The sequence below is a fragment of the Cherax quadricarinatus genome, chromosome 71, assembly GCF_038502225.1.
Source record: "Cherax quadricarinatus isolate ZL_2023a chromosome 71, ASM3850222v1, whole genome shotgun sequence".
NCBI lineage: Eukaryota > Metazoa > Arthropoda > Malacostraca > Decapoda > Parastacidae > Cherax > Cherax quadricarinatus.
This window is the reverse complement of record NC_091362.1, coordinates 16,596,132-16,620,169: the sequence shown is the minus strand read 5'-3', so window position 1 is coordinate 16,620,169 and position 24,038 is coordinate 16,596,132. Positions and strand designations below refer to the sequence as shown.

The window sequence follows — 24,038 nt, the reverse complement described above, 5'->3', positions numbered from 1 at the left end:
AAGATGACACGTCCAGAATTGCCTGATTATACAAGAATAGCCATTCGATCTTTCAGCTAATAGAAGTGGACAAACAAGAATGAATGCCAGGAATCGTAAACCTTCAGGTGCCATTCCTGGATCTGCAGGTAACCCCCAAAGTATAGCTGGAGGGTGTTTTGGGGGTCAATGCCCCTGCAGCATAGTCCATGACCAGGGCCTCGCGGTGGATTAGGGCCTGATCAACCAGGCTGTTACTGCTGACTGCATACAAACCAACATACAAACCACAGCCCTGTTGGTCAGATACTAAGTGCCTGTCCAGCTCCCTCTTGAAGACGGCTAGGGGTCTTTTGGTAATCCCCCTTATGTATGCTGGGAGACAGTTGAATAGTCTTGGGCCCTTGATAGTTGTGTTATCTCTTAGTGTATTCATGGCATCCCTGGTAATCTGTCACCAAAGGCCCTCCAGATGGTCACCCATTACCATTAATCAAAACTAAGGGCTAAGCCCACAAGATGGTCACCCCGAGTCTCATCCAAAGGTCAATGGACATGCCCCAAGATATTCTAATTTTCATTGAGTGGAGTGACATAACCATCACGACACTACCATCAGAAGCCGTGTTAGAACAGAACTTGTTTATTTAATCTGGGGAAAGGCACAACATTTGTAGGGGTCATACAACATTTGGGGATTTTTAGCATCATTATATTCATAAACCACCAAACCCATATGGGTCATATAGGGCTACAAGGCTGAGGGAAGCTATTAGCAAAATAAGTTGTCACAAATGAACTTATGAATTAACAAGGAAAGTCAAAGTTGTTATAGTAAGTGTCAAAAAAAACTTAAGTTTGTAGCAAAGGAGAAGGTTTTTTGAAAATGGAGAACATGACAAGCGAGAGCACACAGGTGCTGAAAAACAAAACTCTTTTATACATCAATGACAAATTTCAGAGGCACACATAGCACTAGTGAATGAGATATATTCAGGTTCGATTCAAGAAGGGGTGCACAAGTTTAGTTCCTAATTATTATATTATTATTATAATCAAAAAGAAGCGCTAAGCCACAAGGGCTATACAGCGCTGCAGGGTAGGGAAGGAAGCGAGGGTATTGGATGGCAGAAGGGAGGAGGGATGATCAGTAGGTTACAGAAAACAGCGGGGCAGGGGATAGTACGGGGGTAGAGGGTAGCAAGAGATTGAAGTAGAAAGGGCTGAAGGTATCAGAATTTGTGAAGTCAGTTGTTGTCAAAAAGTCAATGAGAGAGTCCGGATGAAAGGTGGGTCCATCAGCGAGAAGGGAAGGTAAAGAGAGAGCAGCGGAGCGAAGACGACGACGGAGGTAAATTCTGCGTGCTCGTTGATAAAGTGGGCAGTCCAACAGAATGTGGCTGACTGATAATGGAGCTTGGCAATTCTCACAGAGAGGAGCAGGGCGCCTCTCCATGAGATATCCATGAGTAAGACGAGTATGGCCAATGCGAAGACAGGAGAGAGTAGTCTCCCAACCTCGACACTGGTGATAAGAAGACGGCCAGTAACCTATACTCGGTTTAATAGACTGAAGTTTGTTGCCGAGCATAGTAGACCAACGTTGTTGCCAACGGGTGTGAAGGTGGGAAGATATTGCAGCAAAATAGTCCGTAAATGGAATACCTTTATGTGAAACTGGTAGGTCATGTACTGCTGACCGCGCAGCAGTGTCTGCCTGTTTATTGCCCTGTACGTCAACATGACCAGGGACCCAACAAAAAACATTATCTTTATGCTTGGTAAAGATGCGGCTTAGCCAAAGTTGGATACGGAGGACTAAGGGGTGAGGTGTATCAAATTTCTGTATAGCCTGTAAAGCACTAAGGGAGTCTGAGACAACCACAAATGATGACATAGGCATAGATGCAATACGGATAAGTGCTGCAAGGATGACATACAATTCAGCAGTAAAAATACTAGCCGAAGATAGTAAATGCCCTTGTACCACGCTGTCCGGAAACAATGCTGCGAATCCTACTCCGTCAGAAGACTTAGAGCCATCTGTGTACACAGCAATGGCATGAGAATGAGAGTGAAAGTGGTCAAGAAAAAGAGAGCGGGAAGCGACCATAGACAGTTGGGCCTTCAAGCAAGGGAGAGAGAAAGAACAGACTCGAACAGCTGGAACTTCCCAGGGGGGTAGGGAAAAGTGAGATGCTACATGAACATAGAAAGGTGGTAATTGAAGAGAAGACAAGAGCAAATGAAGGCGAAGAGAGAAGGGACGGAGTAAACAGGGGCGGCGAACAAATAAAGAATGTCTACTAATATCAGTGACCATTCTATAAATGGAAGGATTGCGGAGATCACGAGAGCGTACATAGTAGTGAAGGCAATGGGCATCACAGCGATCGGATAAGGATGGAACGTTCGCTTCTGCATAGAGGCTCTCGACAGGGGAAGAGTGAAAAGCACCAAGGCATAAACGTAATTCTTGGTGATGAATGGGGTTAAGGCTAGAGAGAGTAGCAGGAGATGCCGCTGAATAGATCTGGTCACCATAATCAAGTTTCGATAAGATGAGGGCGGAATGTAGGCGAAGGAGGGTTCGACGATCAGCTCCCCATGAAAGATGAGCAAGGGTTTTAAGAAGGTTCAGCCGGCTGTGACAAGTTGCCTTCAGAGAGGTAACGTGAGGTTTCCAGGATAACCTACGGTCAAAGAGGAGGCCCAGAAACTTGACTGTATCATGTTCAGGGATACGGGAGCCATAGAGGTACAAAGGATGATCGGAGATGACAGAGCGTCTAGTGAAAGTAATTTGGTGGATTTTAGTGCTGGAAAAATAAAACCCATGTGTGGTGGCCCAATTGGAAACACGGTCGACTGCATGCTGGAGAGAAACTGTAATGAGGTGACAGTCAGCGCCTGCACAGGCAATAGCGAAGTCATCAACATAGAGTGATGACCAAATATTTGATGGAAGACTAGAGGCCAAATCATTAATAGCAAGGAGAAAAAGTGTTGTGCTCAGGAACACATCCCTGGGGGACACCTTCAGCTTGGATAAAGTCCGGGGAGAGCACATTATTAACCCAAATACGGAAATGCCTGTCAGTTAAAAAGTTCTTAAGGAAGGATGGTAGATTGCCTCGAAGGCCTAAGGAGTGGGCTTGGGCTAAAATATTATACCTCCAAGTTGTGTTATATGCCTTCTCAAGGTCAAAAAATATGGCAATAACCGAGTGGTTATTCGCAAAGGCATTACGAACATAAGTATCCAAGCGTAGTAAGGGGTCTATGGTAGAACGTCCCTTACGAAAGCCATATTGACGAGTGGAGAGACTGTTGTGTGTCTCTAAATACCACACTAAACGTCTATTTACTAGGCGTTCCATCACTTTGCAAACTGCACTGGTAAGAGCAATGGGACAATAGTGGGAGGCTTCATGTCCCGTAGTGCCTGGTTTGTGGAAAGGGAGAACAATGGCGGATTTCCACAGCTGTGGAAGAACTCCTTGTGACCAAATAAGATTGTAAAGGCGTAATAGGACTGCAAGGGCTGACTGATGTAAATGTTGTAGCATACGAATATGAATGTCGTCAGGCCCAGCTGCCGATGATCGGCAAGCTGAGAGTGTTGCCTCCAGTTCTTGAAGTGTAAAAGGCACATTATACTGTTCTTCTCTGAGAGAAGAAAAGTCCAAGGGTGCTAACTCTCTGGCAGACTTTGAGGAAAGAAATGAGGGGCATAGATGGAGTCCCTGAGAAATACGGACCAGATGTATGCCAATTTCATTGACAACATCTAGTGGGTTTGCTATATCAACACCGGCAACCCGCAGAACAGGAGCCGGGTCAGGAGAATATTTACCACTCAGTTTTCGTACTTTTTTCCAGACTGCACTCATAGAGGAAGCAGAGGTGATGGTGGAGACATAATCTCGCCAGCAAGTGCGTTTAGCGTCACAGATGACATGGCGAGCGATCGCACGCTTCTGCTTAAAATCAAGAAGTCTCTCTGTGGTTCTATTGTACCGGTACCTGCCCCATGCAGCGCGTTTCAAATGTACTGCACGAGCACAAGCAGGAGACCACCAAGGCACACATTTCTGAGAATGCCTGCCCAAAGTTTGGGGTATACAATTAGAAGCTGCGGTTAAAACGGAGGACGAGAAGAGGTGTAAAAGCTCATCGATGGAGGACGAAGAAGGAACCTCTCTAAAAACAGTTAGGCGTGAGTAAAGGTTCCAATTTGCTTGATCAAATTGCCAGTGTGGGATGCGAAGAGGTGGTGAATATGAAGGGGAAGTAAGAATGATTGGGAAATGATCGCTGTTATGCAAGTCCGGGAGAACAGACCAAGTGAAGTCTAATGCGGCGGAGGAAGAGCAGACTGAGAGATCGATGCAAGAGAGAGTGTGAGTCCGAGGATCAAAATGGGTGTGAGTTCCTGTATTTAAAACATGGAGGGGGTGGGTGGCAAGAAAAGCCTCTAACTGAATGCCATGGGAATCACAGTGAGACCCCCCCCCCCCAGAGGAAATGGTGGGCATTAAAATCGCCAAGTAACAGAATCAGTGGCGGTAATGACGAAACAAGAAAGGCAATATCCGGAATAGATAATGCCCGAGAAGGAGAGAGATATAAAGAACAGAGCGTATACCACCTATGCAAGTGGATACAGGCTGCTGTGTAATGCAGCAAAGCACGAACAAATAGCTGATGGTACGGCATATCAGTGCGTAGAAGAAGGGCACTTTCATTAAAGGTCCCATCAGGAAAAGGATCTGAAGAATACAATAAATTATAGCCTGAGATGGGAGAGATAACAGCAGAGTGTAATTTTGGTTCCTGTAAGCAAACACCAACAGGGGAAAACTGGGAGAGTAACATCTGAAGCTCACCCCGATTACCCCTGAGGCCGCGTATATTCCACTGTAAATAGGCCATGATTGGCAATGATAAAGATACCTGAAATCCACAGGTAAGGGTTCCTACGGACTAGAGGGGTTAGAAAAGTCCACATGCGGAGGCAGTGGAAAACATTCAAGCAGCGAAGGAATGGTGCGCTGTGAAGAAAGGAGTTGCCCAGATGGAGCAGAGGAGAGAGAAGGAACGGAGGGTGGATCAGTGTCCATTGATGGTTTGGTCTCTGCAATATATTCAGAGATTGCTTCAAGTGTTTCGGAATTCAGAGACGTTGTATGGGAGACAATATTGGAAATGGTAGGGGGAGGATGAGTAAAGATTGGAACTGTAATGGACTGTACCAAGGTAGGGGGGGGCAAAAGGGTGGAGGGAACTGGAGAAGCATGGAAAGGGGACAGAAGAGGCAGAAACCTGGGAGGTGGCAGAAGAGGAAGAAACTTGGGAGGGAACAGGGGAGGAAGATACAGTATGAGGAAGAGGGTGAACCTCTACACTTGTAACAGAGCCAGTGAGAGGGGAAGAACCAGGTACAGAGACAGGGAAGGTAAAATGAGGAGGTGGAAGATGGGTAGGAGGTGTTAACGGACCTTTTTTTGACTTTTGAGAAGGAGAGGGACGATTAGGAGGAGGTGTCATACGAGATCTCGTCACTATTGAAGCTTGTGAGGGAGAACACGAAGAAGTGAGATCAGACTTAGGCGTTGAAGTAGGGACGTCTGAGCCTAGAACAGCAAAAGAATTAGATACAGGAGTGACTATGGGAGAGGTAACCACAGAGGTGGTTGCAGAAGATGGGATCCCAGAAGTGGGGGGACGTTTTGAAACACGGGAATAAGAAACACGAGGTAGTCTCCCTTGGAGGCAGAGATGAGAAACTGCCATGCCTCTTTGAGGTAACGGATTTCCCGCTCGTTTAAGTAGACTTGACAACGGCGAGAGTACGAAGGGTGAGCCTCATGACAATTAAGGCAAGAGGGAGGTCGATTGCAAGACATATTAGAATGGTCATCGGCACCACAGACCGGGCATTCGGCGATAGATCTGCAATATTTCGCTGGATGGCCAAATCGCCAGCAATTTCTACACTGTTGCGGTGTAGGGATCACCTTTCGAACTTGTAACCGATGTCCTGCTACATAAACTGAGGATGGGAGTTCATGGCTGTCAAATGTTAAACGAGCCACATTGCTAGGGTATCGTCTCCGCCCACGGGCAGGAAGAACATAAGTGTCTACCTTGAGGATTGGGAGATCTTGGAGTTCCAGCTGTTCAAGAATGTCAGTGCCACATGTCTGGAAATTTTGTTGAACTATGGTATGGGGCAGAATGACGGTACCACTACAAGAATTGAGGGAATGATGTTTTTCAATAGTGACAGGAACAGTATCGATATGGGAAAGACGAGAAAGCTCATGAGCCTGGGTAGCATTCTGTACGGTGATGATGCGCGTACCGCTCTTAAGAGCATGAAAAGAAATATCTTTACCAACATGGCGTAGGAGTGCCTTGCCGTAATACTGTGGTCAGAAAGATAGGCAGTAGAGGAAGTGAAGAATTTAGTGAAGAATTTAAAGTGAAGAATTTAGTCCATTGTGCAGTCTGAAACTGAGCGTGGAAAGGTAGTGAAGGACGTGTCGATCTTTTCTGAGAAGAATGAGAAGGTGGAGAAGTATCATCAGCAGGTAATTGCCGTTGGCGCTTAGGCGTGGGACCAGAGTTGGTCCGACGTGGAACGGGCCAGCGATTCGAAAATTGCCGCACCATAGAGGGAGAGGCCGGAAGCATAGTCAGAGGAGAGCGAAGGTCAGATAAATCGAAGGAGTCAGTCGAGGCCTCAGTACCTGAAGCGGGTGAGGAAACAGCACAGGCAAGAGGTACAGAGGCATGAGGAGGAGTGTCCGAAGAGTGGTCCAAAGACGAGGCGGGGTCAGAACGGGGTGCGGTATCAAGAAGGGGCCCAGGGGTAGCAGGTTCATGGACTAGGGCTGCCATGGTTAGGTTACTTCTTTCTTTTTGTTTTTAAGAAAAAAAAAGAAAGAAAAGAAAATAAAAATTAAAAAAAAGAATAAAAAAGGGGGGACCGGGGAGGGATAGTTCCTAGGAGGAATGAAAGGGCCAGAAATCTCCCTCCGCGCCCAAGAGGACCTCAGCACCGCAAGTAGCGCAGATGCAGCATGGAACCCGTGCCATACCCCACCCATCATGCCAGTAAACCGGCAATCCGGGATAGCAACCTCACATCTGCCGAGCTACCTCGGTGGACAAAAGAGAGGGTGGCCGGAAATCCGCCACAAAGCATACCTCCTTCGGCCACCACCCCCGGAATCCGAAAGGTGGCTTCCAGAGACACACCCTTCGCCCGAGAGACACCCAAAGCCACCCTCCGGGATACCGGAGAGGGATCGGGACATCCCCAGGCAATCCAGATTCCACGGCAAACTACGCCACCGCCAAGAACCTCAATGGAATGGGATGGACCCCGGTACCCTTTCCCCTACCTAGGAACTAGCGTGCCTGTGGGGGAAAAAAAAAAAAATCCCAAAGGCCAAAAAGGAAGGGCAAAAGGGATGGGTGGGGAGGAGGAGGAAAGGAAAAAGGGGAGGATGGGATAGGGAATGGGGGATTGGGGGGTAATTAGGTTCGGTCTGAGGAAGGAGACCGACAGGTCTAATTCCTCAGACCAAGAGCCTCTTCACCACACCAAGGAGCCCCCCTTGAAGAGGTTTAGTTCCTAAGATTAAAGAACCCCTCACCAGCATCAAAACACCTTCCTTGAGGCATAGAACAGAGTTGATATGGTTCCTTTTCCTTAATCTAGGAGATGGATTTCACAAAAATTGGAAAATTTCCCCATTAATGAAGCCAAATGGAGAGAGGGAGGGTTAGGTTATTTATTGTGTATATGGTGCCCCTTCTTTGTACTGGGTCTAATAAGTGTGAGAAATTAACATTTATGAAGGAATATAGGGAAACAGGTTAGAAAGACCAAGTTCTAGAGGTGGGAAGTACAAAATGCATTTTAAGTGCTCATATGACCTATGATGTCTGTGTACTTCTGGCAATGGCACTATCAAATGATTGAAGGTGATGTGGATTTTGTCTTTGGGTCTCCTTATCTTGGTGGGAAATAGCCAATGGTAAATAATTTAAAGTTTCATGGACAAGAATGCACAATCAGATCTTATCTTACAGTTATTATTTACAAATACGTACAAGTCATATTTGTTATAACATTGCATTTAGACATGTAGTAATATAGCATATACCTATGGCTTTTTTTTTTTTTTTTTTTTTTTAACTTTTGTAGCATAGCCCTGACTTGCCACATGCAAGTCAACATGTCTATTACAACCTGGGTCATAAAGTAGTACATTAAACAAGGTGCTGGCAAATAAAAGGGCGTAAGCTCCACACAGCCGTAAATGATTCTTATGTTTCGTTTTGTTCGTACTATTTTGTGGTGGAGGGACTGAAGCATAAACTGTCGATGAATTATGATCTAAAATCACCTTGCAGGTGATGAGCATCCTGACCTTAAAATGGTGTGTCTGGTCTGAGAAATCTCTGACAACTATAATGAATACAAAGTGTCCGATATGATTTTTGTCTATCAGAATTAGTGAGAAAAGAGTGAGAATGGCAGTAAAGAAAGAGAATGATTAAAAGCCCCACTGGTGATAAACATGGCAGAAAAGTACCAGCAAACAAAATGGGTGTAAGGGTCAATCTTGTCCTTCAACACACTAACATGTTTCCAAGTGTTTTCCCATTACCAGTTACAGTATGTACTTAAAATGACCTAAATCATTTAAACTGGTCCTAATACAAGTACAAAAAATGACACTGCAATAACTTATGTGATAATTCATGCCCTATTAAGCATACATACATGAAACTCACAGACAAATCAGCTAATGAGATGTCCTATAAAGCACAATCTGACTGATCCAAATATCTATTTGTTTACGAGTCATGACTTGCAAATTTTGAAAACGTTTTCTCATTTATCTAAAACTGGTACTTACACCCTGTTACTTGCCAGCCCCTCAAGAAATCTGCAGAGTTTCCTCTCATAGCTATTTCTGTAAGAGTACGGTAGTATTTATATTATTAGTCATTATATTGAGAGGGGTATGTAAAACAAGTTAAAAGTGAATACGTATAGAAAACAAAGTGATGAGCGTAACAAAAAGTCTATGATAAATTGAATGTCAGATATTTGGGAGTGGCCATGCCAGGAGATGGGTCGATAAAAAATTATCAGACGAAGGGGAAATAAAGTGAGTGGTGTGTTGAGACATCTGTTGAAAGTAAGTTAATCCTTGAAGACAATAAATGTACCAGTGTACAGTGGTACCGACACTTTTATATTGGTGCGAGGCATGGGTTTTAACTAGAGGCAGGGGAGATGTCATATTTAAGACCACTGTGCGGTGAGAATACCATACACTGCCCTTCCCAGCTTCAGGACTCAAGTCCAGCTAACTGGTTTCCCTTGAATCCCTTCATAAAAGTTATCTTGCTCATGCTCCAATAGCACATCTGTTAAAAACTGCTCATCTCCATTTACTCCTATCCTTTTAACACTCACACATGCCTGCTAGATGTTCAAGGCCTTAAAACTCAAAACCCCTTTTACCCATTCCTTCCAATTATTAGAGATAACCCATACCCCTCACCTCGAACCACATTTATTTACCTTCTTCATCAACCTATCCTTTTCCTTCCTCTCTACATGCCCAAACCACCTCTTAACAACTCCTCAGCCTTCCCTTGGTAATCTCATAAATACCTTTTAATTTCTATGCTGCAAAAGCTTTGCATGATATTAACATCACACACTCCTCTCAAACATGGCATCTCTGCTGCCTCTGCCTCCTCACTTCAGTATTCAAAACCCCATGCTTTAAACCCATATAAATGGGTTGGCACCAATACACTCTGCTACATTCCCTCTATATTTTCAAGTCTCTTGTACGTACTTCTAATAGTATTTATGGCAATCTTACTTTTACTATATGCAATAAAAATTTCAGGAGCATCTCAAAGAAATTATAAAATCTATATAAAATTTTGCAGTTAATAACTAATCTTTCAGCAAGAAACCATACATGAACACATTAAAGATACAGTGTACTGAAAATATAATCCAGTACATTCCTTATAGATGAAAATAATTTTTTTTAGTCTTTTAACTCGAGTTATCCTATTTTTAAGATATTTTTTCTCTTTTAAACACTAAAGTTGTTCAAATAGTTAATTTTATTAACATATCTCTATGCAGAATTACTAAAAGCATTTTAAATTATTTACAAATCATTATTATTATGTTCACAAATTGTGCTTAACCCACAGTTATCTGCAAAGGAAATGCACAACTTCAATGTTGATGTAACTTCAATTTTTGAGTTATATACTTTCTTGTAGTAAATTATTACTGACATTTAGACACTAACTTTCATTCTAAAGAAATGGACATTAAGATACCATAGTAACCGTTTATGTAAATCTTCAATCTAAAGTAATAATATCTTCTGATGATCCACTTTGACCCTGGCTAGGCTTGTTCTGTATTGGTTTGGATGGAGACTGCCTTATCTGAGATGGTCTGGTTTGCTGAACAGTTCTAGGCTGTTGGAATCTCTGCAAGGTGCTAGCCTGTGGTCGTTGAGATGCTACAGGCTGTCGTTGAGATGTTAGAGACTGTGGTCTTTGAGGTACTGAAGGCTGTTGCCTCTGGGATGATGCTTGTGAACGCTGAGGCACAGATGGCTGCGACTGATGCAGTACAGAACCCTGTGGCCGAGATTGACCTCTCACTGGCTGTGTCTTACTATACTGATTTAATAGTCCTGATATATTCCCTGAAGCTCCTCTGGTATAAGCTAGCTCCATCAGCTGTGAAGTGTTTAGTACAACTGATTTATTGAGTTGGAGAGATGAGCTTTGTCTCTCAGATCCTGTTACTGCCCGAGCACTGCAAGAGCTGTTAGAACCTCCAGCCCTTCCCGATGGAGCTTTGTTGCCTCCCAACCCAAGTGATGCCTGATAAGCTCCTAAAAAGGATGATGGTGATGCTGTCTTACTAACAGATACAAGTGGCTTGGGATGGCTCTTAACTCTTGGTGCAGGGGTTATTATTATATCTTTAGATAAAGATGGCTTACTAACCTGCCCAGAAGCTACATGCTTTGTACTACTAATGGTAGTACTTGGTCGGGTTACAACAGAATCAGACACTGGGCTTTTCACAGGACGAGCCTGAGCCTGAAGCTGTGGCCGTGGACGAGAGAGTGTGGTTCCAACTGGTAATTTGGGTACAGAGCTCACAACTGCAGAATCAGTAGTCCTGGAAGTGTTTACAGTAACAGTGGTGCTTTCACTGACAACTGTTTTAGGTAAAGGTGTGTTTGTTGACATGATGGGTGTTGGCCTGTGCACTGTCGAGGTAGGAGATTCTGTTGTAGAAGAAGTTGGCTTAGTTGGCATGGTATCTGATTTGGATGTGGTGGTATCTGGTTTAGAAGTGACAGTATCTGGTTCAGATGTAGTGGTTTCTGGTTTAGATGCAGAGATTGATGATTTTGATATAAGGGTTGTTGGTTTAGAAGGTGAGGTAGTTGCTGGTTTAGATGTTGTGGTAGTTGTTACTTTAGATGTTACAGTGGATACTGGTTTAGATATTCCTGAGGCTGGTGAAGGTCTACTGGACATAATAGGGTGAGACACAGATACTACAGAAATTTCGTCATGATCCTGTAGTGCTGATGAGCAAGATGGTTTAGCAGGACTGACAGTAACTGTCATATTAGGCTTCAAAGGCTTACTTGTTACTGAGGTGGTAGATTTTGAAGCTGAAACAGAGGTAATGGATATGCCATGAGCTTGAGACCTGGCTGCTAGGGCATTTAGTGCAGGCCTTGATTGACCAGGCTGAATAGACTGAGCTGTGTGATTTGCAGTTGTAGATAACATTTGCATAGTGGTTTTGGCACCTTGATGACCAAATGTACCTCCTGCAGAGAGAGCACTACTAGTAGGAGTGCCTGTTGTCTTGGGTGGTGGTGGTAACTTGGTTGTTGCGGTTCCCAGGCCTTGCAAGGAAGCTTGAAAGTACTGAGAAACACTTGGAATGCGCAAGTACTTTAAGAGTTCTGCTTGGTAATATTCTAATTGCTTTTGATGAGTATAAATACTGCCATGATCAAGATCTTTGTTATTTAATAGTGTCTGTGCCTGAATTAAATTCTCATATATTTTGTAGGCTTCTTGTATAGCTGTCATATTGGATGACTGTCGAACAGGATACATGAAGCCTCGTCCTCGTCCTGTTCCTGAAAATCGACCTCTGCGTGACATCTGTGAAGTTCCACTAATTCCTGTATTGCTATTCATATTAACCTGGTTACTAGTAGCAATTGGTGCAGTGCGGTGCTGGAAGTATTGATTTCTAGTGCAGAAGGCATCTGCCTCCCTTAATATATTCGAACGATTATCTAGCTTCATTCCTCTATAGGAACAATACGCTTCAGTAAGCATCTTGGCTAAATGGGGTTCAGAACCTGGTAAGTGCCTGCTAATTTGTTTGTATGATCGATATACATCAAGGAGGAATGCAAGACGACGATTGCCATGCACTGGAGAAGCACTTTTGAATAAACATTTGTATTTGTCTTTCATTGCTTGCAAGCCAACTTGAGTGGCATGTTCTGATAACAATTCACGCTCATTATCCCGCAGGTATTTTTTATCCTTTTCAGGTGAATTTTTAAGAGCAAGAGCTATTTGTAGAATTGTATAAAAGTCTTTTATCTGGGGTAACACGTCCAAGGTCAGAGACACACACCGATACATATGAGAAGCAAAACTTCCTGGACGGTCAACTTCATCGTTTGGAATTCGCCAGACACCATGGAAAAAGTTACAATTTTTGGGTTGTTGAATCCACACTTTACGTTCATTAAAAAGCCCATTGACTGGCATATATGGCACTCTCTGCCAGAACTCGCACCCTAGTAAATAGTTTCGGGAACGGGTGCAGTCCTTATGGAATTTGGAGGTATTATAATAATATGCCAAGCGGAAGAGAGCTTTGTAATTTTCTGGAAATCTTGATAAACAGAGTTTAAGAGCTGTGATACATCTTCCAATAACATTCATATGATCTTTCTTCTCTATTACTTTTTCTTCCACTACTTGAATTTCATCATCACTTTCTCTTTTATCTTTCTCTGGAGATGTAACAAGAATGGTATTTGTTTCTTTTCTTAAACTAGAATTATCCCCACTTGCTTGTATATTATCTCTTGTTTCTGTATTTTTGTCTTCCATGCATTGGTTGGTTTTTGAAAGTGTTTCACCAGCTTTATCAATAGCAGCATCTTTCACACCAGCAACATGACTGTTAATACCATTACCAGCCACTTTCTTAAATGGAGATTCCTTTTCATTCTCTTGGTCATCTAATGATCTCTTATTAGGTGAAGTATCTTGGCTTGGCAAGTTGTTTTCAAGCTTCTCATTGACTTCATCGCTAATTTTCTTCTTTTCTTGACGAGAAGCAAAAGCTCCAGCAGCTAGCTCATCAAGGATTTTAGTAAAGAATTTAACAGTTTCTTCTTCCACACTCTTACCTTCTCTCTGCTGTAAATATTTTAGGATATATGCATGAGGACGATAATACATTTCGAGTGCTTCCACTGAATACTCTTGAGGACTGTTGTAATTAATTTTGGTGGGATATTTAGCCTGTTGCTCATGTAAATATCTACCAGCTTTAAGGTAATACTGTAATATTGTCTCTGATGACTTGCCTTTCTTCTCTCCTACTTTTCCCAGCATGTAACAGTAAAGCCATCTCTCATCAGGTAAATTTTCATCATCCCAACCTTCTTCCCGAATTTTCAGTGCCTGTGTGAAGCACCGTTCAGCCTGATCTAGCATTTCACCTTTCAATTTTTCAAGCATTTGGAAAGTTTCAAGACTGATATCAGGATTGAGATCTTGTTTAAGGAGTCTTGAAGCATGAGAGTGCACCATGTACACTAAACCTCCAAATTCTACCCAAAGATTAGTGTGATACTCATCTAGCTTCAGAGCCTGTTTAAGGCATCTTACAGCTGTCTGAGCAAGTGAGAAGAAATCTTCTTCATCCTGGATGACTTCACAGGAGTTAAGTTGTGTTTCTAACATGGCCTTCATGGCAAGACCAAGTGGAGCCCATGAATCTAATCGATCAGGATTCATGGTAACATCTAGCTTGTAATACTTTATTGCATTTGTCCATTCCTTGTTCTTAAAATAATAGTCACCCAACAAATAAAAACAATCACGTATAATATCTGAGGGTAATATAACTGGGGTGTAATTACACTCTGTCTGCTCCCCACTGATATATGCCTCTACACGAGAAGTGTGATTTTCTGGATTGACCTCTTCTGGTAGCAAAGCAATGATCCTGAAAATAAAAACAGAAATAAATATATTGTAACATTAAGAATAATTAAACACTTGGTTATAAATATACTATTACTCAACCACATCTTGCTCTAGCAAAATTTTATTTTTATATAAAAAAAATAAAAATAAAAAAAGGTATACATAGGTAACCCCAAAAAATGCATGTGAATGCAGATTCAGGCCCACCTTTTATGAAGTGTGGCTACATCATCAGTAATAGATGGTATCTGTGAAGACTGGAAGTCAGGCAGATGATTGGGACAGTAGTACTGGTATAGTTGTAATGCTCGTTCCCAACTAAAGGTTATTTGAGATGCTCCATGATCACGCAGGTGTTTATGCTGTTGACAAAATCACTAAGATTAAAACTATATTCAGTAAAGAAAATATAAATTTAATAGATAAATATATTCATGTACACAGTCGTACTGGTCAGGTTGTGGCAGCCACCAGCAAAATTCTTTTATGCAGGATTACAGGTACATCTTGCTACTTCTACTTACACTTAGGTCACACTACACATACATGTAAATGTTTATTTATACACACTAATCTGAGTTTTCTTTGATTTTATCTTAACAGTTCTTGTTCTTCTAGGTAGTAGGCTGGTAGACAGCAACCACCCAGGGAGGTACTACCGTCCTGCCAAGTGAGTAACATGAAAGCCTGTAATTGTTTTACATGATGGTAGGATTGCTGGTGTCCATTTCTCTGTCTCATGAACATGCAAGGTTTCAGGTACGTTTTGCTACTTCTACTTACACTTAGGTCACACTACACATACATGTACAAGCATATATGTACATACATACCCCTCTGGGTTTTCTTCTATTTTCTTTCTAGTTCTTGTTCTTGTTTATTTCCTCTTATCTCCATGGGGAAGTGGAACAGAATTCTTCCTCCGTAAGCTATGCATGTCGTAAGAGGCAACTAAAATGCCGGGAGCAAGGGGCTAGTAACCCCTTCTCCTGTATATATTACTAAATGTAAAAGGAGAAACTTTTGTTTTTCCTTTTGGGCCACCCCGCCTCGGTGGGATACAGCCGGTGTGTTGAAAGAAAGTTCTTGTTCTTATTATTTTTCCTTTTATATCCATGGGGAAGTGGAATAAGAATCTTTCCTCTGTAAGCCATGCATGTTGTAAAAGTCAACTAAAATGCCAGGAACAATGGACTAGTAACCCCTTTTCCTGTAATGATTAATAAAAAGAATAAAAAGAAGAAAATTGGCAAAGTGGTATGTCTGAATGTGCGTGGATGTTGTGCGAATGATAAGAAAGAGATGATTGTGGATGTTATGAATGAGAAGAAGCTGGATGTCCTGGTTTTAAGTGAAACAAAGCTGAAGCGGTGAGAGAGTTTCAGTGGAGAGAAATAAATGGGATTAGGTCAGGGGTTTCAAACAGAGTCAGAGTTAAAGGAGTAGCAATAATGTTGAAGGATAATCTATGGCAGGAAAAGAGAGAGTATAAATGTATTAATTCAAGGATTATGTAGAGTAAAATAAAGGCTGGATGTGAAATGTGGGTTATAGTAAGCATATATGCACTTGGAGAAGAGAGAAGTGTAGAGGAGAGAGAGAGATTTTGGGAAATGTTGAGTGAATGCATGGGGAGTTTTGAATCAAGTGTGAGAGTACTTGTGGTTGGGGATTTCAATGCTAAAGTGGGTAAAAATGTTGTGGAGGGAGTAGTAGGTAAATTTGGGGTGCCAGGGTGCCTTTAATTGGGCTATGTGTAGAAAGAGGTTTGGTAATAAGTAATACATATTTTATGAAAAAGAGGATAAATAAATATACAAGGTATTATATAGCACGTAATGAAAGTAGTTTGCTAGATTATGTATTGGTGGATAAAAGGTTGATGGGTAGGCTCCAGAATGTACACGTTTATAGAGGCGCACCTGATATATTGGATCATTATCTAGTTGTAGCTACAGTTAAAGTAGGAGGTAGACAGGACAAGAGGAAAATGGCAACAACAAGTAAGAGTGGTGAAAGTGTATAAACTAAGGAAGGAGGAAGTTCGGGCGAGATATAAGCAACTATTGTCAGAAAGGTGAGCTAGTGCAAGTATGAGGAGTGGGGGGGTTGAAGAGGGTTGGAATAGTTTTAAAAATGAAGTATTAGAATGTGGGGCAAAAGTTTGTGGCTATAGGAGGAAAGAGGAATGATTGGCAGACTGATGAAGTAAAGGGTGTGATAAAAGAGAAAAAGGTAGCTTATGAGAGGTTTTTACAAAGCAGAAGTGTTTTAAGAAGAGCAGAGTATATGGAGAGTAAAAGAAAGGTGAATAGAGTGGTGAGAGAGTGCTAAAGGAGAGCAGATGATAGAGTGGGAGAGGCACTATCTAGAAATTTTCATTAAAATAAGAAAAAATTTTGGAGTGAGGTAAACAAGTTAAGAAAGCCTAGGGAATGAATGGATTTGTCAGTTAAAAACAGAGTGGGGGAGTTAGTAGTTGGGGAGCTGGAAGTATTGGGTAGACGGCGCAAATATTTTGAGGAACTTTTAAATGTCAAAGAAGAAAGGGAGGTGGTAATTTCATGCATTGGCCAGGGAGGTATACCATCTTTTAGGAGTGAAGAAGAGCAGGATGGGAGTGTGAGGGAGGTGCGCGAGGCATTACGTAGAATGAAAGGGGTCAAAGCAGCTGGAACTGACGGGATCATGACAGAAATGTTAAAAGCAGGGAAGGGGGGGGTTAGTGTTCGAGTGGTTGGTATTTTTGTTTAATAAATGTATGAAAGAGAGGGGAAGGTACCTAGGAATTGGCAGAGAGCATGTATAGTTCCTTTATATAAAAAGAAGGGGGACAAAAGAGATTGTAAAAATTATAGAGGAATTAGTTTACTGAGTATACCAGGAAAAGTGTACGGTAGGGTCATTATTGAAAGAATTAGAGGTAAGACAGAATGTAGGATTGCAGATGAGCAACGAGGTTTTAGAGTGGGTACTGGATGTGTAGAGCAAGTGTTTACAATGAAGCATATATGTGAACAGTATTTAGAAAAAGGTAGGGAAGTTTTCATTGCATTTATGGTTTTAGAAAAGGCATATGATAAAGTGGATAGGGGAGCAATGTGACAGATGTTGCAAGTACATGGAATAGGTAGTAAGTTACTAAATGCTATAGAGTTTTTTTATGAGGATAGTGAGGCTCAGGTTAGGATGTGTAGAAGAGAGAGACTACTTCCTGGTAAAAGTAGGTCTTAGAGATGTTCAATGTCACCATGGAATTGGCACAGTTACTTTTTGCTGATGATACTGTGCTTATGGGCGATTCTAAAGAAATATTGCAAAGGTTAGTGGACAGTTTGGGAGTGTGTGTAAAGGCAGAAAGTTGAAAGTGAACATAGAAAAGAGTAAGGTGATGAAGGTATCAAATGATTTAGAAAAAGAAAAATTAGATATCAAATTGGAAAGGAGTAGTATAGAAGAAGTGAATGTTTTCAGATATTTGGGAGTTGATGTGTCAGCGGATGGATTTATGAAGGATGAGGTTACGCATAGAATTTATGAAGGAAAAAAGGCGAGTGGTGCGTTGAGGTATATGTGGAGACAAAAAATGTTATCTATGGAGGCAAAGAAGGGAATGTATGAAAGTATAGTGGTACCAGCACTCTTATATGGGTGTGAAGCTTGGGTTGTAAATGCTGCAGCAAGGAGATGGTTGGAGGCAGTGGAGATATCCTGTCTAAGGGCAATGTGTGCTGTAAATATTATGCAGAAAATTCGGAGTGTGGAAATTAGGAGAAGGTGTGAAGTTAATAAAAGTATTAGTCAGAGGGCAGAAGAGGGGTTGTTGAGGTGGTTTGGTCATTTAGAAAGAATGGATCAGAGTAGAATGACATCGAGAGTGTATAAATCTGTAGAGGAATAAAGGCGGGATAGGAGTCGTCTTCAAAAAGGTTGGAGGGAGGGGGTAAAGGAGGTTTTGTGGGCGAGGGGCTTGGACTTCCAGCAAGCGTGCATGAGCATGTTAGATAGGAGTGAATAGAGACGAATGGTATTTGGGACCTGACGAGCTGTTGGAGTGTGAGCAGGGTAATATTTAGTGAAGGGATTCCGGGAAACCGGTTATTTTTATATAGCTGGACTTGAGTCCTGGAAATGGGAAGTATAATGCCTGCACCTTAAAGGAGGGGTTTGGGATATTGGCAGTCTGGAGGGATATGTTGTGTATCTTTATACGTATATACTTCTAAACTGTTGTATTCTGAGCACCTCTGCAAAACCAATGATTATGTGTGAGTGAGGTGAAAGTGTTGAATGATGAAAGTATTTTCTTTTGGGGGATTTTTTTTTGGGGGGGTCACCCTGCCTCAGTGGGAGATGGCAGACGTGTTAAAAAAAAAAAATCATGTAATTATATAACTATGCAGTGTTTGAATTTACCAGGTTATCCTAGCTTAATTTACACAAGTACATGTATTGTGTCGAACCTGAATAAAAACTTACATCAATATTATTTTTTTTGTTGTTTGCTTTTAGAGATTTAATTTGTCAGACCATAAACTAGCTCTTCAATGTTTGTTAAACATCTTAAAAATTTAAAAAAAAAATCATTTATGAAAACTCAAAACAAAACTTATTGCAAACCTTGGATTTTTTTGATGGATGTGAGTAGAGACAGAATGATACTTGTTCTAGAGTTTGGTGCAATAATTGTTGATGCTGGTCTTCAAGAGGTCTTCGCAGCTCCACTAGCAACACATTCAGACAGTAAAGCAAAAATATTCCATCATCATAGCAACACCAAGAGTGTCTGAAACATTATAAAAAATTTTTTTTAGTTTAATTTTTTATATGCATCTATCTCTATATGATAACACCTTACATTAACAAAAGCATCATAATGATAACAAAAAAATTTAAAATAATAATGATCATAAAACAAAACACCTTATTTATCCTGCTAGTAATTATTTTAGATAAGTTACCTGTCACCTCCTACAGCACACACTGCTTAAAGAGGAATGATTCTAACTCACTTCTTCAGGTAATTTAAAGGACACACTACAAGGACGGTTGTGACATTTATGAAGGGATTCAGGGAAAACTGATTAACCAGGCTTGAGTTCTGGACACGAAAGTACAGTGCCTGCACTCTGAAGGAGGGGATGGGGATACTGTGGTTTGGAAGGTCATCTGAACTGTGAAGTCAGCGCCCTTCTGGCAAGATAGCGATTGAACGAGTGACAGTGAAAGCGCTTCCTTCTTTGTCGTGTCACCCTACCTCAGTGGGAGACAGTGGGAGTATTAAGAAAAAATACTAGGATAAAAACTAATAAATTCAAAAGATAACTCAGGCGAGTATGTATATCCTCACATTTGCGTGTATGTGATGTGTACAATGGATATAACTCAGAGGAGCAAGATTTACCATACCTGTCTTACATAGTTATGAAACAGAAAAATCTGCAATCCTAAGAAAGTGTAAAACAATTAAGATTTCTATTACACACTCATATGACAGGATAGTAGCATATCTTCCTGGATGGTTGCTATCTACCAACCTACAGCCTATACCCTTCTCTGGGTCACCCTATCTTGGTGGGCTACTGCCAATTTGGTAGAAAAAAAAAAAAAAAGTATGACATGAGTTTACCTAGAAAAAATAACTTAGGGAAATATATAATGTTTTAAGTGATGCATCTTCTTCATCAATGCTAATTTCTAACACACTGGCAGTCTCCCACCGAGGTAGGGCAACCCGAAAAAGAAACACTTTCATCATTCACTATCCCTGCAGGTACTTTAAAAATAATTCTATGAATGTGACTTACTTGCCAAGCTCATCATGAGCTGTGATGAGGAAAAGGGTTGATGGGTAAGGAAGTCTTGACCCTTTGCTTTCGGCAGGGACTTCTTGACTGGCTCTCTCTTGGTTCATCCTTCGAGGTTTTTCCCTGCCTTCACTCCCAAACCCCGAACCATTGACAATTTTTGTTAGGTTCTGCTGCATTGTGCTAAGCTCACCTGATGGAGGAGTAATATTGCACTTGCATTACATAATCACAAGTGTTTCAAGCAATAGTTTTTGCCTAAGAATGTTGGAAAAGTCATATCACAATTATTTTATCAAGGATTCAGAATGTTTATGCCCTTTAAATACCTAACGAGATGATAAATTAGACGTGTGCAACACTTGGGTATCTTTACTGAGGAAACGTTTTGCCACACAGTGGCTTCACTAATCCTAATCAAAGAAAAATGGTGAAGATCAGGAGTTTGAGGTAATCAGTCCCCTAGCCTGGAGTCCATGTAATCAGTCCATCCATCAAACGTTTCGCAACACAGTAGCAAAACATTTCCTCAATAAAGATACCCAGGTGTTGCACGTGTCTAATTTATCAACTTGTCAGTTCTCTGAATCATTTATCTACATACCTAACGAGATACTTGTTTTGAAATCAAGCTTATAAACTTTTTATTTACAAAACAAAAATACATAGTAATAAGCCTTCAGCTCACAACTGAAATTACCTGGGTTCAATTTTCAGGCAGGGCACAATGTATAGGCATCTCTCATTATACTTATTGGCCTTGTTCACCTAATAGTACAGAGGTACATATAAGTTAGTTCACTGATGTGGGTTACATTTTAGGAAGGACTCCAATTTAAATAAGCCAGACTATTTGCCTGTCTTGTGTTAGCTGACTGGTGTGGGTCGCATCCTGGGACAAAACTGACCTAATTTGCTCGAAATGCTCTGTATAACAAGTGGCTTTCTATATAGTAGTATATCATTGATGTCAGCTATGACTGTATACCTTATACATGTACTTGTAGAAATAAAGATATTTTTCTTCTTCTTTCAATGCACCGGCCATATTCCACCGAGGCAAAGTTTCTCTTTTAAACTTTAGTAATGTATACAGGAGAAGGGGTTACTAGCCCATTGTTCCTGGCATTATCATTTTAGGTTAATAGCCCTCTAGGATATTAAGAATATCTTCTTTATCTTAAAAGAATGTCTGTTGTCCTTCTTGCTGTGTGACTTACCTCCAGTTGTTGGCATCATCTGCTTCTCTTTACCCTCTTGTATGTCTGTCTTTGTATCACTTTGCTTTTGAAGACGTTCCTCATGTGCTAAAAGTCGATGAAGTAGAATCCATGGGGTAAGCGTTTCAAATGGCAAGACCTGAGCATTTTGTGGTCGGTCTAGTTGAACCACCAGCATCTGGATTAATGTTGAAACTAGCTCTACCAATCGCTCATATTTTATATCACACACTGTAAAAAAAAAAATACAAAAACTACATTGAGTTTGTTAGCAATAAAGGAAATCAAGAGTGGCATTCCCAGTTTCCTGTCATAGTTCTAGCTATTGGTATCAAACTATCATTTATACAGAGATACACATGTCACAGCATAAATAACCATTCTTCATACTATTGTTCCCTATACAGTGGACCCCCGGTTAACGATATTTTTTCCTTCCAGAAGTATGTTCAGGTGCCAGTACCGACTGAATTTGTTCCCATAAGGAATACTGTGAAGTAGATTAGTCCACTTCAGACCCCCAAACATACACGTACAAACGCACTTACATAAATACACTTACATAATTGGTCGCATTGGGAGGTGATCGTTATGCGGGGGTCCACTGTACAAGAGACTCAATTGTAAATTGAAAACCAGAATACAGTACTGCATATAAAGAAAATGTGAGTAAAATCTTTAATTCCTTGAATATTTAAAATTCCCTAGAATGAAGTAAGTCACTAAAAATTACTTACATGCCCAAGGTTCCTCAAAACAGAATATACCAAACCTAATTCAGAAAACATGCATAATACTACCCAAGAGTTCTCATTCCTACCTAAGATCCCTCACATTTGTTATAAAATCAACAACGTAAGTACAGCCTCTCCTCAATGACGAAGTTCCATTCCTAAGACCTCGTTCGTAAATGAATTTGTCGTTAAGTGAAGAGCATGCTATAATGGTAGTGGGTTTGTGTCAACCATCTTTCATATTGTTTTAATGTTACCTCTGCACCATCTATAACATTTCTGGTATATTTTTAAATGTTTATACAGTAGTGTACTGTATATTGTAATAAATAGAGAAAATTAGCTCTAACATACATTATTTAGGTATGCATACAGGTCAAAGCCCTTCATAAGTCCGAGTCGTCAGTACGTGTACAGTGGAACCCCGAGTTTCGGCCGTAATCCGTTCCAGGAGCTAGGCTTAAACTCGAGGCGGCCGAAAGTTGAAGCAATATTTCCCATAGGAAATAATGTAAATACAATTAATCTGCTCCAGACCCACAAAAAATATTCACAAAAAATACATTTTTTAAAGAATAACTGTATAGTTTAACATACATATACGTAGTACTTAAAACATACATATAGTATTAAATGAGTAATACATAAATAAACACTTAAAATCACATTTACGTGTACTTTTATCGAAGACTCTTGTTGGCATCTGGAAGATAGGGAGGAGGAAAGAGGGAGGACTTATTATTGCCTCAACCACTGCCTCACTGCCACTATGAAGTTTCTTTAGGCCCATGGTGGCTTATTTCACAGTCACAATCAATAAAGCACTAAACACAATGAATTTATTGTGAAATGCTCGGATGAGTGTGCAGGGTAATGTTCACTCAAGAATAAACAAAGCTAGACTGGCTCACGATGCCTGAGCGGGGAGGTCTGGTACGCTAGCCGAAACACGAGGCAACAGCCGAATCTCAGGACAAAATTTAGCCAAAAAAAGTGGTCGAAACTCGAAGCGGCCAATACTCAGGGCAGCCAAAACTTGGGGTTCCACTATACATCACTAAGCGAGGAGAGGCTGTATAATACAAGGCATTACAAAATTCACTGTCTCAAAAATACTGATAATACCTATTCTGTGAAGCATGGGTAATGAATGTTGCAGCGAGGAGAAGGCTGGAGGCAGTGGAGATGTCATGTCTGAGGGCAATGTGTGGTGTGAATATAATGCAGAGAACTCGTAGTTTGGAAGTTAGGAGGAGGTGCGGGATTACCAAAACTGTTGTCCAGAGGACTGAGGAAGGGTTGTTGAGGTGGTTCGGACATGTAGAGAGAATGGAGCGAAACAGAATGACTTCAAGAGTGTATCAGTCTGTAGTGGAAGGAAGGCGGGGTAGGGGTCGGCCTAGGAAAGGTTGGAGGGAGGGGGTAAAGGAGGTTTTGTGTGCGAGGGGCTTGGACTTCCAGCAGGCATGCGTGAGCGTGTTTGATAGGAGTGAATGGAGACAAATGGTTTTTAATACTTAACGTGCTGTTGGAGTGTGAGAAAGTAACATTTATGAAGGGGTTCAGGGAAACCAGCAGGCCGGACTTGAGTCCTGGAGATGGGAAGTACAGTGCCTGCACTCTGAAGGAGGGGTGTTAATGTTGCAGTTTAAAAACTGTAGTGTAAAGCACCCTTCTGGCAAGACAGTGATGGAGTGAATGATGGTGAAAGTTTTTCTTTTTCGGGCCACCCTGCCTTGGTGGGAATCGGCCAGTGTGATAATAAAAAAAAATAATAAAAAAAAAAAAAAACCTATTCTGCAATAACAGGATTAAACAAAATGGCTAAATTTCTGGGAAACAGTTAAGCTAAACTTAATTCATCACATGTTTTGATGAGACTTTCATTATTCCATAAATCCCAACGTATAAAAATTAAGGGACGATACCTAGATCTGCAGTGAATG

The 24,038-nt window shown here is 41.2% G+C and overlaps 1 protein-coding gene across 6 annotated transcripts in view; it reads right to left on the bottom strand.

Moving 5' to 3' along the window:
• Positions 1-8,070: 8,070 nt before the first annotated feature.
• LOC128700354 (calcineurin-binding protein cabin-1) overlaps positions 8,071-24,038 on the bottom strand; it is a 65,247-nt gene continuing 49,279 nt past the window's right edge. For all 6 annotated transcript variants that reach the window (XM_053793488.2, XM_053793493.2, XM_053793489.2 and 3 more), the window contains 5 exons: positions 21,359-21,589; positions 20,139-20,331; positions 18,952-19,117; positions 14,539-14,693; positions 8,071-14,350 (listed from right to left, as the gene is read on the bottom strand). In XM_053793488.2, coding sequence (XP_053649463.1) covers positions 10,405-14,350; positions 14,539-14,693; positions 18,952-19,117; positions 20,139-20,331; positions 21,359-21,589 — 4,691 coding nt within the window. In that variant the 3' untranslated portion in view covers positions 8,071-10,404. The remainder of the gene's footprint in view (positions 14,351-14,538; positions 14,694-18,951; positions 19,118-20,138; positions 20,332-21,358; positions 21,590-24,038) is intronic.